The sequence below is a fragment of the Lepidothrix coronata genome, unplaced genomic scaffold, assembly GCF_001604755.1.
Source record: "Lepidothrix coronata isolate B3197 unplaced genomic scaffold, Lepidothrix_coronata-1.0 Scaffold36, whole genome shotgun sequence".
NCBI classification, from domain to species: Eukaryota; Metazoa; Chordata; class Aves; order Passeriformes; family Pipridae; genus Lepidothrix; species Lepidothrix coronata.
Window position 1 is genome coordinate 855,042 of NW_016690216.1, and position 15,559 is coordinate 870,600.

At 40.8% G+C, this 15,559-nt stretch overlaps 1 protein-coding gene across 4 annotated transcripts in view; it reads left to right on the top strand.

Annotated features, from left to right (window-relative positions):
* The window catches only part of LOC108496076 (serine/threonine-protein kinase Sgk3), a 56,560-nt gene that overhangs the window by 18,860 nt on the left and 22,141 nt on the right, over positions 1-15,559 (top strand). For 2 of the 4 annotated variants that reach the window (XM_017812471.1, XM_017812468.1), the window contains exons 2-3: positions 9,460-9,664; positions 14,410-14,493. In XM_017812471.1, the coding sequence (XP_017667960.1) occupies positions 9,587-9,664; positions 14,410-14,493 (162 nt within the window). In that variant the 5' untranslated portion in view covers positions 9,460-9,586. Of the gene's footprint in view, positions 1-2,034; positions 2,259-9,459; positions 9,665-14,409; positions 14,494-15,559 lie in introns of those variants that run through there. The other 2 variants (XM_017812470.1, XM_017812469.1) reach the window with 2 other exon arrangements.

Sequence of the window (15,559 nt, forward strand, 5' to 3'; positions counted from 1 at the left end):
TCTTCTTAGCTTTCCTGGGTTGAGGTCTTTCCACTCACTGTAAATCAGTCCAGTAGCTCCATTCAACTGATCTACTGACAAGTGAATGATTAACCAAAAACTATCAAGCAGACAGAAGCCGAACGCTGCTAAACAACTGCAACATAAAATAGCTCTTGAGTACAGATTACCTGATTAAATTATTTGCCGATGAGTTATTCTGACTGAAGTTCAGAAGCATTCTGCTCTGGGGTTCACCATGAGAAGTGCTAACAAAGCTTCTTTCAAACCTCTCTATGAATGTAAGGCAAATACCTTGCCAGATCTGAACAAGCAAGAGAAGGCTGTTGCTACAATGTAGAGCCTCAGGTTTAGCAGTGCCTACCCAAAAATGCAGGTAAAAATACAAAACTCAAAAATCAGGAAAGGGGAGGGTAGAATGAGAAAATTCCTCATTTCTTCCTGTGCATACTCTACTGAAATGGAAGCTTGTGATCCAGTTGACTTGTAACTTGCGCATACACAGTTACAACACACTAATCCAAACACTGACGTATTTTAAAAACTGCCAGACTGCTTCTCTGATTTGTTTTTGGAGAGTGCTTGGATGACTGTCAGAGCCTGACACATGAGTGTAGTATTATGCAGGAAAACTTATGCAGCAGGAGTGCTCAGAAACAGGATCTTCGGAATCACTCCTTGCCAGATACTTGCCAATACCTGTGACTGTTAAAATGAGCACTGTCATGACCCGTCAGGCCCAAATACGAGTCTTGTGAAGACAGGCTTGTAGAACATGAGGCTTCTCCATAATCAATAGAACAATTCCTGATGAAAACCTGTGGGGTTCTGGAGGCACCCAGGTGTTACATCAGTTAAGACAGTGAAATGGGCTGCGGTGTTTTCATACTTGCTCACTCTTTACATGGCAGTTGAAATCCCAAGAAACATTTCAGGTATTTATAGGGAGGAAGCTAAAATGGCACAGGCTTTTAACTCATCCTGAGTGTTACCATTTGTATTGGATATTCCCTGCCTCTGAAGCCCTGTCTGAATGTTTGAAAGCATAGCAGATCCTCAGTAAACATGAGGTTTTAACTTAATGGGTGTGGTGGTCTGTTCTGTTAAACCGAATCCATGCTAACTCCTGTCTGTCCCACACTTCTAGATGTAGTTAACAGAATAAAGCATGAGTGATACTGCCATTGAAGGATCTTTTTTTTCCTGGAATTTTCATTTTTATAATTGTTTTATGGCCTCAATTTGCTCAGGAAAAACTTACCAAGTTACACTTTATTTTAAGAGGTCTAGTTGAATTTTAACTGGGGCATTGAAACTTATCCGAAATTTCAGAGGGTGCAGAAATAGTTCCCTAAATAGTGCTAGATATTACACATACCTATCTCATTTTTCCTGTGTCATTCCTTCTGCACATACAGAAGCAGGAAAGCTGTCCTTACAGAGGCTGGCTGGTTTAATGACGGCCTTGCCGGTGCATCGTGGGCACCCCTGAACACGTTGAAGAGTTAGACTGAAACCCCTCGTGTGTGCAGCGATGTTTTTAGGTTATTTTTACAGGAGTGCTGCTGATTTTCCAGAGTTTCTGGGGGGAGCCGCCCAGCAGAAGCAGGAGCATCCCCCAGGGACTGGTGGGAAAGAGGAGGGACTGAAACCTAGGGACTGGGGAAAGTGGCAACTTGCCCTTAAAAAAAGAAAAAATATATCTATTTTCAAAGGTTTTGGGTTTTGTTTTTGTTTTTTAATATATAAAGGGCTGGAGGGGGGGAGAGGACCTCGCCTCCTGGCCTCGTCCTACAGCCCAGGGCAAGCCGGGGTCTGGGCTCCGCGGAGGGTTGCGCGGGCGGGCGGGCAGCCTGGCGCCGCGGGGGCGGAGGGGCGCGGGAGGGGCGGGAGCCGGGGCGAGAGGGAGGGAGGCAAGGAAGGAAGGAGGGAGACAGGCAGGCAGGGAAGGAAGGAGGGGGGGAAAGAGGGCGGTAGGGAGGAGGGCGGCCGCAGCCTCCGCGCCCGGGCGGAGCTGCCTTTCCCTTCCCCTCGCCAGCGAGCCCCCCTGCGCGTTATCCTGCGGGGCTCCGGGGACGGGAGATGGCCGCGCGGGGCAGCGCCGGCCGGCGCTGGACCGGCGATATGGGAAGCGTTTGAACTTCCTAGAAGTCGGGGAGCCGAGAAATTGTTGTTGGGGTGAAGGTGAGAGCGGGTTAGTTTCGTTCCCGAGGACCACGAGGAGCAGCGGAGCCGGTGAGGAGGAGAAGGAGGAGGAGGTGATGGTGGTGGTGATGATGGTGGTGGTGATGGTGAGGAGGTGGGTACGGGTCTGTGGTACCCGGGCCGAGGAACGGCCCGGGGCGGCCTCTACGCCGTCTCGTTCGTCCTTCCCCGAGTGGTTCGCAGCCAGGATATGCTGGTTTTTCGGGAGAGCAGCACTGAGGTCTGGTCCTGGGAAACTGAAGCTTTTTAGGCAGCGGCGTCTTGTCGGGATTCAGGTACCCTTGAGGAATTTAATTTTGTGGAGGTTAATTAAAAGGTAGTTGTAAAGTTTTATGGCTAAAGCTGTTTTGACAGCTTGTCCTTTTTTGTTTGTTTTTTTTTTCTTTTCCCCCCAGCCCTTCTGTGAGTTTTCCTCCTCTTGCGGCTCATAAAGGTGTAACTGTGCTGCTTCTGGACGCGCAGTAGTTTTGCAGGATGGAATGGTGCCTTTCTTACTCCCCTGTCAACTTAGGATACGTTGTCGTGCTGGTACTGCATTTCATCTCAACACAGCAGTGTCACCTGAGTGCCCTTAACGGTTCTTCCTTGTTATTTGGCACTGAAGATTTCTGTGAATATCCCTTGCTGCAGTATTCTTGTAGCTAAGTTTTTGGGGTTCTTTACAACTGCTTTCAGACATTTTAAGTGTTTTTGTAAACACGCAGAGAATGAATCTGTATTTTTAAAGGTTGCTGTTGCTCTATTTTGGAGTCTTTTAATATTAGTGTTGTTTCAGTCTCAGTGTCTAAGTATAGTTCTGTTGGGTTTTTTTTGTTTTGTTCTGGTCTTCACCTGCACATCAATCTCTTCAATGACTATAATAGGAGCTAATGGTAAAAACAGAAGCTGTACATGGAGGAGTGTTCTCCTGAAGGCTTTAAGATACTTTAGATTTCAGGAAAAATTGTTACTAGCTTTTGGAAAGCATTTTGGAAAGTTCACTGTTGTTAAGATAGTCTCCGTGCATGGTATTTCTAATAGCTTAAAGTTAGAAAACTGACCTGTTTCTTAAAAGATACTTTGAGATTGTCCTGGAGATCAGAAATGCAGCATGATTGACTTGCCCATGTCAGTGAAAAATACTGGTTGTTTTAACAACCTCGACAGTCTTAAACCTGAAGACACAGGCACCTAGTGGTTACATGATAATGTAACATAATAATAATAACAACATAATGTGTTTAAATTGCTTTCTAGCCTGAATTCCCACCTGTGATGTAAATTACAGCCTCACCACATCTGACATTGTTGCACCAGATTGTTATATGTGCATAAACAACTGATCGCTGAATCCTTGTGGAATTGAACCTTCTCATTCTCTGTGCAGCACAGAAATATGTGAGAAGTCAATGTATGTTCTTACCTGCAGGAATCTCTAAACTGTCCTTGAAGAATGGACATAAAATACGAGTAGTAATTCCACTGATGTAACATGATGAATCAACTGGTGGTGAACTGGACGTGCAGTTTGTATGTTGCTAAAGACTCTTTCTCTTAATTGCCTTTTATATTCCAATATTTAAGTTGTTGCCTTTTCATTCCAACAGCTTTATGGTTCTAGGCAGCCATGAATTCTGTAAAGCACAGACTTCAAAAGTGTATTTTCTAGATTACAAACTCTAGCTTGGATTTTCATATTTCATTATGTTATTATCCAGTATATTCTATTGTATGTATTTTATCCTTTTGCCAGGTATAGAACATAAAACCCAGTAACTCTCTGCATGTTCAGTGTGTTAGCAATAACGTCAGTCTTAAATAGATTGGAATTCTCCTGTGTTTATGTAGTGAAACAGGGAGAGCAGTTGGTGACTTTTGTTGAAGGTCATGTAAAAACGTGTCCAGTATACCTGGAATTGAAATGTGGTGTACTCTCATTTAATTTTCATCAAGAGGGGTAAAATGAGGCTGGGATTATTTGCTTTGTGTTTACTGAAGTCTGACTGCCCTCTTATGTAGAACTGACTGTGTTGCAGGGAGCTGCTGTCAGCTATCTGTAAGACCTCTTGAAAGTAGCTCAGAGTGCTGTTGCTACAACCTTTGAGCTGTGCTATCCTTAGGCATCTACATTTAAACTTTAATTGGACCTAGTGTGTAGGCAGGCTGAGGAAGCACGCCAAGAAATGTGCAGGTAGCAAGTGTAATGCAGACTGGATTTTTTTATGTGCCCTGTTGTTTAAGTCGTACTGTCAGAGGCACATGACAACCCTTCTGGATACTGTGGACACAGGCTGAAGTTGAAATTATTATGGACCTGTGTTCGGACAACTGCCTCTTATTGGCAGTGTTTGTTCTTAAGAGCCATTTTATTATTCAGGGTTTTCTTGCCACAGCAGAGAACCTGTGTTCTGTCATGTAATAAACATAAATGCAAATAGGTCTAGTCCAAGGCACAAATCTTGTTATGTGTCAGTTAATTTACTGGAGCTTCTTTTGGGAGGTGGGGCAGAAGGGATTTTCTTGTGTGCAGTAGAATTGTGGGAAGGTAATGCCTGCTGGACTTCTCCAAAGTAAATTTGAAAGAGACAAAAAGAGAGTAGCTACTTATTTCTTTCCCTTGATTGAGTTTTCACTTTACCTGCTGTCTTTTTCTGTAAGTAGAAAGATTCAGTTGAATTGGACTTTGCCCGTGTTGCTGCAGAGTAGTGGTTTGCTTTCCCCAGTGGTGCTACTAGAAATTTTTAAAGCTGCTAGGTAGTGGGTGGATGTGTAAACAGGGAGCAGGCTTTTTTTTTTTATATCAATGGCTGAATTCTCAATTCTCCTCTGAAATGGTAGTTAGAAGAGACTGTGGAGATAAGCCAAGGATTGATTAGAGTATTTTGGTTAGTGGTCTCTTTTTTTCTTCGGGTGGAGTATTTCCAGAGGTGTTTAGTGTCCCTGTATTAAAAATCAAATGTATGTAATATTTAAAAAGATGGCCTTTTTGAATGAAACCTGTTTTATCTAGAACCCAGTTATTCAACTGCTTCTGACCATCCCTCTCTCTTTACAGATTAGCAACCTGTATTTTACTGTTGGCTTTTTCTAAAGTGTCTGATCCAGTCCCTGGATCTCCTCATCCTGTATTTCTGTTGCATTGGATTCTAAATACGTTGTCTCCTGTTTCCTTTGTGTCAGCTGCCTGTCTGGTAACGAGAGTGGGACACTATTTCTTCATACACAGGTTGAGAAAAAAGTTGACTTTCTGGGTTTTCTCCAAGATTGTGTAAGGTCCAGTGATATGTTGAGCTATTTATTACGAGGATATTTGTGGAGAAGACTGAGGAAGTGATGAAAAGTGTGCCAAAGTTGATACTTTCTCTAAAGTTAGAGGAAATAGGGTGGTGTTTATAGTGAATAATAGGACTGTCTCCTGTATCTTGATTTCTGTTTCTTTATATGCAGGTTCCTTCTGTAACTGGAATCAGGTGGGGTTTTCAGCACTTGGTTTTACTGGTGACTCAGTCCCAGAGTAAGTCTTTCTAGGCAAATAATTAGTGTATAGGGAAATGCCTGTTCTGATCCAATGGGTGATTATGGATCCCGGTAATTCCTCCAAGTGTGCTTGTAGGGAGACAGTCTTTTGGGTATTTTTACTGTTCTTGTCTCTGCTTCCCTTGTGTTACTCACAGAGTATGGTAGCTGATTTGCACTGGCCTTAGAGGCATTTAAGGCATTTTGTCTGCAACCAGAGAGGCAGCAGGTGAGTACACAGCTTCCTAATCTAATTTTGTAAATTCTGGGCAGAGTTTGAAGCATAAGCACCTGTAACAGGGGTCTTTGGTTATGCAATGGTATCATCTTTAGGCCATTACCACTGAAAAAAAAAAAAGAAAAGGTTTCAGTGCAGAATAAAATACTCTGATTAAACTTCAAAAACCTTTTTAAATACAGTTTGAGCCAAAATTATTTAGAAAGGAGTAAAAAGAGGTTGCCACATATCACTAAAGTACATAATATTTTCTTGTTGCATGCAGTTATTATGAGGCTATCAGAAAAAGTTTTATTGTAAGGCATTCATTTTTGGGGGTAGTAGGTTTGTATATGTTCTTTTGGTGTCAGGGTTCTGTTACTGCCATGCTCTTGCTTCACCAGAGGCAAGGGTCAGCCTGAAATTTAATGTTGTTGTGGCTTCCTGCTGGAAACAGTGAAAATACTGCTTGCATTTTGACAGCCTCCATTGGGAGAGTGGACAGAGTAGATGTTGATAAGCTTGAAACTGTGCCAAGAGGACCAGCAGCTTCTGTTCTCCTCTAACTTTGCCCTTCCCCTGTTCCAGGCCTAGATACTGTAGCAGCTCAAAAGTTTTAGCTGTCTCTAGACAACAGCGGTCTCAGCATTAACCTGTCTTGCATAATCTGCATGCTCTTTCACTAGTGCCCAAGTATGATTTGAGGGGATTTATTTTGCTACATGGTTTTCTAAAGTTCCTTTTCCTTTCTGCCTGTTGTCAAAGATGAGGGCAGGAGCTCCTTGTTCTTAGTTACAGGAAAAGCAATAACCAGAGGTAGAGACTTCTCAACTGTGTCTGTTAAATTCACTGGTATCTGGCATCCTCCAGGACACCGCAGTTTCCACTTTTGAAGCTGTGGATAAAAATATATTTCTACTGTTTTCTCTCTGTTATTACTTGATGTAGTTACCACAGCATTTGTGGTTTTACCTGCTACTAAAACTGCAGCTGTGTTCCTAACTACAGTGTGGTAAAGATTAAGCCAAGTCTATCCCTATTTCTGTAGCCAGACTTACAGTTCACGTATAAGTAGCTCTCAAGAGCTGATAATGCTCAAGGCAAATAGAAATTGAAAGCAAGCTCTGATCCACTGGAGCTTAGTGACAATCTGAAAATGCATTTCTTCCAAGTTTGTCAATTCAGCTTAGTGTTGGTGACCCAGGCACATATCAGAGGAGACGCCTCAGGGAAAAAATAATCACAGCCAGTGATCTTCCAGGCAGCTTAAAGAAAGAAATACGAACATTACATTTTCAGCTCCTTGGATGATTTATTCTTCTTCTCCACAGTAAGATGAATAAACCCTTCCTTGAATTAATCTGTTTGACGCTTCCTCCTTTTGTTTTTCAGAGATATTTCAACTGTAGATCTGAAATAGAGCTCAGTCTTCCAAGACTACAACTTTTAATCCATACTTCTCCTGTACTGTCATTTAAAACTCTGACACTAAGAGTGAAAAATGGAAGGGATAAGAGGAATACAGCCTGTATTGTGAGAATGAGTGCAGGCATGCCAGGAACCTTTGTAACAAATGTCCGTTTACAAGAGGAGAAAGACAGTGAATGATGTTAATCAGGGAACACCTAATCCATTTTAAAGCTTTACTTGTTTTTCTGTGATGAGCAGGAAGACAGATAAACACAGCGACTTGTGCTCACTTCCTGACCCTGGACCTGAAGTGGCTACAGATTGACACAAGTGCTTCGTAAAGTATAAGCTGAGTGAAATACTTACTGGAAGTGGTGCCTATTGACAGTTTTAGTGGATGGAGAAGAGCTCAGTTAACCTTCATATCTCAATTTTAGTGTGTGGCAATGGGTGAAGAACGCTCTTAATGTCATGCCAGTATAAAATTATGGAAAATGGGAACTGTGCCTTGTTGTAATAAAGCTTTTAACAGTGGCTTGCCAAAGGAAAAGAGAAATCAATTTGAAACTCCACATCTGTGTAACTGGCTTGGATGAGCTGTTTTGTAGTCAAATAAAGGTAGGGGAGAAGCTTAACCCTCCTTAACCCTATAATCAGCTACTTGGTGAAATAGAGAACAATTGAATTAAGGTAAATGCACATGTAACTAAAAATAATTTCCTGAATGTGTTGCAGTATGGATGATCTATCACTTATTTGTGATTACAGTGGGTTTAAACATTCCTTTTTTGTTTAGAGTCACCAGATCAATCTTTGAAAATTACTCAATTTTATATGGCTACAGGAGGAATAACAACATGAAGTTTGGTGACCTGGCTTTTGAGAGCAAGAAAAATAGTCATTTGACTGACTGAGAGTGGTTGGGTATCAGGAACAAATCTTTTTACTGGATTCCAGGGGCTTTGGCCTTTGTGCCAACATAAATATGGGTGTCTCTCTAATGGCAGAATTGCAGTGGATTAGTTTGTGCTTTTTGGAAATTTATGGTATAAAATATAGAGTTCACTTTTATACTTCCCTGTTTTAAGAAAATAGGGAGTTAATGTTGATTTGGGCGCTCCTTTTTCCTCTGGCTATTTTGAAGAGAACTGACATCCTCTCTTTCTAAAACAATTTTCTCATGTTTGTAAGTTATCAGACACATATTGTTCTGCATTCAGTAAAGCACTTCAGGTGGCTGTGCTATGCAAGCCTGGACAGAGGGTTGTAACTATGTAGCATTAATTTCAGCTGCTCTTGGGCACTGCTGAAGTTCCTGTTGTTTGCACTGGGGTCCAGTGAACAATTTTTGTGTGCTCAAGGCAGGTGTGGAAAGTACTGTCCCTCAGTGAGTGAAGAGGCATCTAGTTAATACAAGCTCTCTGCCTTTTTGATGGCTTTATTCTCAGCCTCTTGTATTGTCCCCTTCTCACATTCTGCAAGGAAACTTAAGTGTTCCAGTGAAGGGGATGGATGACCTTACACCCTGTGTTCTGCTAAACACAAAGTATGTCAACTATGGGGAAAGAAGGGCAGAGAAGGTAAATATTAAGACAGGCACATGATGCTCCCTGTGTTCCTCTCTAAAATTCACATGAAAAATTAGTTTTTCTCATGTTGTCTTTAATCTCTGATGTGATATTTAAGTTCCCTCAGCATGTTCTGACAAATCCGAAGTGCCCTCTGGTACACACTCATGCAGTTGAAAACCTTTTGGTTTTGAAGTAAACTGTTCTGAATATACAAGTTGGTGGCATTTGTCAGATGTCTGATAGCAGGTTGTCATCTTCAATTATTTCTCCATGCCCTATCTTTGTTCCTTTGAAGTATTGTCTGTAGTGGGTCCAAATCTGTTTCCAGTATGTCTACACAACTCAGTGATTTTTTGGATGCACGTGTGTTGTTGAAGAATGTGATTTCAGTGAAACAACAAAGGACTACAAGCATGAAAGTTTACAAAATAGTAATGATTGTGGTTTTATATGTGCATATTAAAGTGCATTTCCTGCCAGGGAAAGTTCTTGTCACACAGGTTTTTAGCAGTGCGAGTTAAGTGTTCCTGCACTTAATTTTCCTTTTATGTTCACTTTAAGATTGCACGATGGAAGTCACGTTTTCTCAAGAAAAGCTGCGTATCTTGGATCAGTACCGTTGAAGATACCTTCTGATTGCAACACCCAGAACAGGGTCCTGCAACGAATTTGTCAAAAGAAACATACCATGGATCTCAAGGAAAGCTGCCCAAGTGTTAGCATTCCCAGCTCTGACGAGCACAGGGAGAAGAAGAAAAGATTTACTGTAAGTATGTAAGAGCATAAGCACTGTGGGCAAATCCATAGGCTGTTGGTGCCTAGAAGTGCTACTTTCTTTTTTTCCCCAGTACTGAGCTTGGTATTATTTTCAATAGGTTTATGGAAATGTTTCCTTGCTCTTGTGAGTACTGGCCATAGTCCAGAGCGAGAATTTGTGAATATTTTACAGTGTTTACCTGTGTTGCTTTCTGCAAAACAACTTTGCTTTACAAGTTTCTGGTATTTTTACCCCTAAATAGCAGCATTTCTCATATAAAATACCTAAGTGTCCAAATGCAGGGAAAATGTTGTGGTACCACTTTTGGCATTTTACATGATTTTTTAATGACAATGTGTATTTTGTAAAGGAGTAAAGTATGGATTTGGGGTTTTTTCAGAAACATATAATTTTTCATAAATATCCTATTATACTATTGTAATTTTTTGTGTAAAATAAAAAAAATATAAACCGTCAAATTTTTTCAAAACCTTTTTTTCTGTCTTCCTTCCTGTTTTCTGATTCTAATGCCTGTGAGTTTTTTCCTATCCTGTTTCCATTTCCACTCCTTGTCATTCCATTCCCTCTTCCTTTCTTTGCCTCCAAGTTTGACTTTCTGGTTGTGAAGTCTTTCCGTTGTGTGTGAAATTCTTTGCATTGCACACTGAAAAATAAAGTAGTGTGGTATGGATTTTTGTTTTGCTTACGTATAGCCCTAAATGACAACATCATCATATTTTCTTTAAAAAGTTCAACTATTTCATTCTTCTTGTGCAACTTCCTCTAAGCTTTTTTTTTTTTTTTGCCGAGTGAATTAGTCACTCTTCAGATGTGGAATGCAAACACCCTTAGACTGAGTTGCTGTCTGAAGAATACAACAAAAGAGAGGTTTACTATGAATTATGCATCTACCTTTCCTCTTCACCTCCCTTCCTCAGAGAAGAATAATGACATTTGATTCTTCAAGTGTATCAAGATGTAATTTTGGGAAGGATTGTGCTGGAAAAGGGAGCAAACAAAAGAGAACTTTACTAATACTTTAAACTACTGCATGCATGTGAAACTCAAGTGAGCAGGGAAACCTTCATGGAAGTCTAAATTTGAGCAAAACAAGTTTGTTTCATTGCCTTAGTGCTGGCAGTTATGCTGTTAGTAAAGGCCAGTGTGGTATATTGTGATACGTAACTAGTGTTGTGATTGCCAGGTCAGTTTACCCAAAGATCTGTGAGAACCTGAGCAATGTAAAGGCACTTTGTTTGGCTGCACGAGCAAGAGTAGGAAACTTCAGAAACTGGGGGGTGAGGGAGGAGGGGAGCAGAAATCCAACCCAGTTTACACTGTGCAGAGCTACACTTCATCTTGCTGGCTTCTGCTTTCTGCATCAGGGAGCAATTAGCAGCTTGACAAGAGCTGCTTTTCACAACCAAGCTTTTGAGTACTATCACATGTATTTTAAGATTTGATAACAGAAGTGAGGGTCATACTAAACTTTGTGGTAGGAACTGTGAATTCCAGCATGTGTCAGTGCTTTTACTGTGTCTGCTCTTTTGTAGCTGTGTTGTAATGCCTGGATCCCGTCAGTACTTTGTCAGGGAGAGAGAGAGAGAGGTGTGGGGAGAAAGAGTTCTTAATAAATTTGTGGCTCTTTGATGGCCATACCAGTGCCATTTCCACAAAGAGCTGTAAGAACCTTAGGGTGAAAGGAAAGGTTAAAGTAAAAAAGGCTAGGAAAGACTTCAGGTGACTGTATAATCTTCACCTTACTGTTGCATACAGTGTGTATCACTACTGCTTCTGAGACTGTTCTAGAATAATATTACTGTTCTGAATAGAAATTGTGAATTCCAGCTCAAACCTTTCAGTGTCTCACTCAATGCTGGCATGGAAACAAGACAAGTATGTGCAACTTAGTTTTTGCTAGCTCTTCTTTTTCTTGTCACACTTGCTCCGATAAAGCATTTTTTAAAAAAAATCTCGTCTCTGCGCAGTCCTCATTCTGATGATTAAATCAAGCTTTTTAGTTTTGTCTTTGGAAGTGAAGTCTTCATTTCTCCTGAGTGTTTTCATGACCTTTTATTGAATGTTTGATTTGATTTTGTTAAATACTGCATACTTTTGATATATATACCACCAATTTTTTTTTTCTTGACAAAGGTTTGAATTTTTCAGGTGTTCTGGCAGGGGAACTTTTTTGCTTCCACTTAATTCATGGTAACCAGCCTCTATGCATATCCACACTAGTTCACTGTCCTGCATTTTTCTGAAGATTCAGCATTCACTTTCTTCATAAGAAGAGCAAAATCTTTGCTTGTTTTAGACCATATCTAGGCTATATTAATTGTTGTTCTGTCCTTGCTGCATAGTGGGTCATTCTTTTACCTGTTTTGACAAATAGCTTTGTTTTGGATTTCTCACTTTTATCCCTGTGCTATTTGATGTCTGAGGTCTAATGAAGACATCAAATTTTCTCTGTTCTTGTCTCCCTTCACTCCCCCATCATATACAGGCTTATTAAAAAATCTCTTTCAAGGTTGCTGTTTGTCTAATTAAATCTGGAAACTTCATCTCAGACCCGTAATGTATATGATTAATCCCCAGCCCTGTGGAAATTGTGGTGGTTTTTTTTTTTTTTTTACTTGTTGACACATAATAAATAGCTTCCTTACTTTCTTGATAGTTGTTCTCTTGAAATGGGAAAACAGCCTACTTTTTTCATATCTTTGTTTAGTTAAAATTTAATCTTTAATCCAGGAGCATGAGCTACCACAACAGAGTTGAAGCCTTGTAATTTCAGTGACTTTTTTTGTGAAGAAATCTGTCACATCCAGAAATATCTAGACTCTGTCCTATCTGTATCTGGAAGATAATTTATGGTGATGTTTTCAGGAATTCTGTTTCTTCCTTTTTCCTTTCTTAAAGCCTTGTGTTATTTACCCACATATTACAAGTTTTGAATGCATCTTATCTTTGTTTTAGGAGTTTTCTAAGACCAAATTTAGATTAGGAATAATTAGATTTGAAAAGGTTATTATCTAAGTAAGGCTAGATTCTTCCCTCCACCTTTCTAGAAGCAGACATTGCACATCACTTTAATCCTTACATAGGTGTAGCTGAGAGTAGTAATATAGCCCAAAGACATGCTGTGTTTTTAGGTTTTACCAGTTCTTTGTGGATATTGTATGTGCTCTTATCACTCAGTGCTTCAATAACTGTTGAACTCGCAGCTTTCCCTTTGTTGGGTGTGCAAGATCTTTGCTGGTGGTGTGAATCGAATGACCTCCTATGGAGTTTTTTTATTCTCTCTTGTGTGAAAAATGTTGATGGTGGTGTTGTTCTACAGCTACTCTGAGAACAAAACTGTTTTAATGTTGCGGTTGCCATGGAGGTGCTATCATCTCGTATCCTAAGTTGTGCTTGCCCGTGCGCTTTGCAGTCTGTGCGTTCTGCCTGGCTAATTTAAGAAATCCATGGCCCGCTGCTTAAGCGTGTTGGCATTGATCTGCTGTGCAGTCCTGGGGAGTGAAGATGTGTGCTTGAACATCAGTTGCAGGGCTTGACTGCTGTATAAGGTACCCAGGTCAAGAGGACAGTGCTTAAGTCTTCACAGCTGAAGCTTTCAGGGTTTACCATGTAGGGAGGCTCTAGAAGTGTGTAGGTAGGTTTTACACTAACGCTTGTTTAGCAGTGTAAAGGAAGGCTAGTTTTCTTAGAAGGGTCTCATCAGCATTCTGCTGGGTGCTTCCGTCCAGCTTCCCAGGGACTCAAACTGAGAACAGCTTCTTTGAGCAGTTAACATTGCATGAATGCAGATCTCAGCCTGAGGAGCTGATGGTGGTGGCTGCCACTTCCACTGTGAGAGTTAAATGAGAGAAGTAAGAAGCTGTTGCAGGGCAAATAGAGACTGAGGCATTGGTCCAGTTTTCTACGCTGGGAATTAGCAGCCTTCTGCACTCATTTCCTTTCTGTGCCCATCCCTTCCACTGAAGGAATAGCTGGGCTCTTTCTGGAAGTACAAGAAGGTAGAAAAGCAAGGACAACTAATTGCCTAAGAGATGGGAGAAGCCTGCTGGACACCCAGCAGTCAACCAGATTTATGAATCCGGGCATTGACAATCTGTCTAGTTACTGAAGTCTTCTGCTGACATGGGATTTGAATGGCCAGAACTGTGCAGCAGGCTTCAACTATACCTCCCTTCATCGCGGTGCTGTATATTGAGTTATCTGTGCTATATTTCAGCCACAGCACCATTTTTTTCTTCCCTGAACAATTGTCATCTTGCCAGGATCCTTCTGTATTCAAGGTGTTGGAAAGGACAGTTATCTTTGTAATTGCCTTCTATACGTACTTTCTCCTTAGGTTTTGATGAAGGCAATCTTCAGTATTTAAATGTTTTACTTCTTTAATATTAGTCTTGTTATGGATTATCAAGTTGCTAACAAATTTCATAGTAAATTTTAATAGACTACTATCTGATGGCCAGATGTTCTTGTTGGATATGGACTAATTTACAAAACTCCATTAAATCAACTTTGATGTTAGTTTTTGCTTACCCGATGTTTAAAAAATTTTCTGTAAAGTACCAATTGTTCTTTTAATCATTTCTGTTGATGTCTGTGTGGCTTAGCTGTAAGAAATACATAGCTCAATGAGTGCATTTACACAATACTTTTAACAACCTGCCCTTATTTCCAGCACAGGATTAAACCTTGGATGTTTTACTAAATTTTGTGGGCATTGTTGTTTCCTACTACAGGTTTACAAAGTGCTGGTCTCTGTTGGCAGAAATGAGTGGTTTGTCTTAAGACGGTATGCGGAGTTTGATAAACTCTACAATACGGTAAGCAAAAGGCAAGCTATGAAATCCTGCCAGAATAGCAGAGTAGCACTTGTTTGCAGTGTTATGGTTTGAGTTAATCCCCTCTTGAGCAGTTTGGCTCAATAACCATAGGACCCCTGATTAAAAATAATGATGGAGTGGGTTTTTTAAGCTTTGGTTTGTTTGAATTTCAAACTCAAAATCCTCTTATTTGTTACTTTTTTCCTTGTTGCTTGGGATCATAACATAATGAGAAACTTCCAATTTAGTGGTTGTCAAAACATCTGAAATGTGCATTTGTTCATGATAAAAACCCCACAAAACATCTAGATAGGTATGTTTCTCCTAAAATAAGCATTTTACTTTGAAGTACTGAAAGCCATGAACAAGTCCTTGTTTCTTAATATAAATTTTCTATTAAGTCAATTATGGCAATTCTTACCTGCTGTTTAATATCAGGTATGATTTTTTTTCACAGAAAAATGTGGTCAGTGCTCCACATAAAATAATCCTCTTCAGCAACCAAGTATGGATTTCTTGGGTTCATTGCTAGAAGAGGATTTTGCTCCTTTTAGGTAGCGGGCAAGAAGGGCAAATACTTGCTCAGATATGCAGTCTGTGTCCTGTGTCATAGAATCAGCCGGGTTGAAAAAGACCTCTGAGATCATCAAGTCCAACCCTTGATCTACTACCACTGCAGTTACTAGACCATGGCACTAAGTGCCACATCCAGTCTCATCTTAAAAGCCTCCAGGGACAGAGAATCCACCACTTCCCTGAGCAGCCCATTCCAATGCCTGATTAACCTCTCTGTAAAGAATTTCTTCCTAATATCTAACCTAAACCTCCCCTGGCAGAGGTTAATACCATGCCTTCTTGTCTTACTGATAGCTGCCTGGGAGAAGAGACCAACCCCCACCTGGCCACAACCTCCTTTCAGGTAGTTGTAGAGAGTGACGAGGTCTCCCCTGAGCCTCCTCTTTTCCAGGCTAAACAACCCCAGCTCCCTCAGCCTCTCCTCATAGGACTTATCTTCAATCCCTTCACCAGCCTTGTTGCCCTTCTCTGGACCTGCTCCAGCACCTCA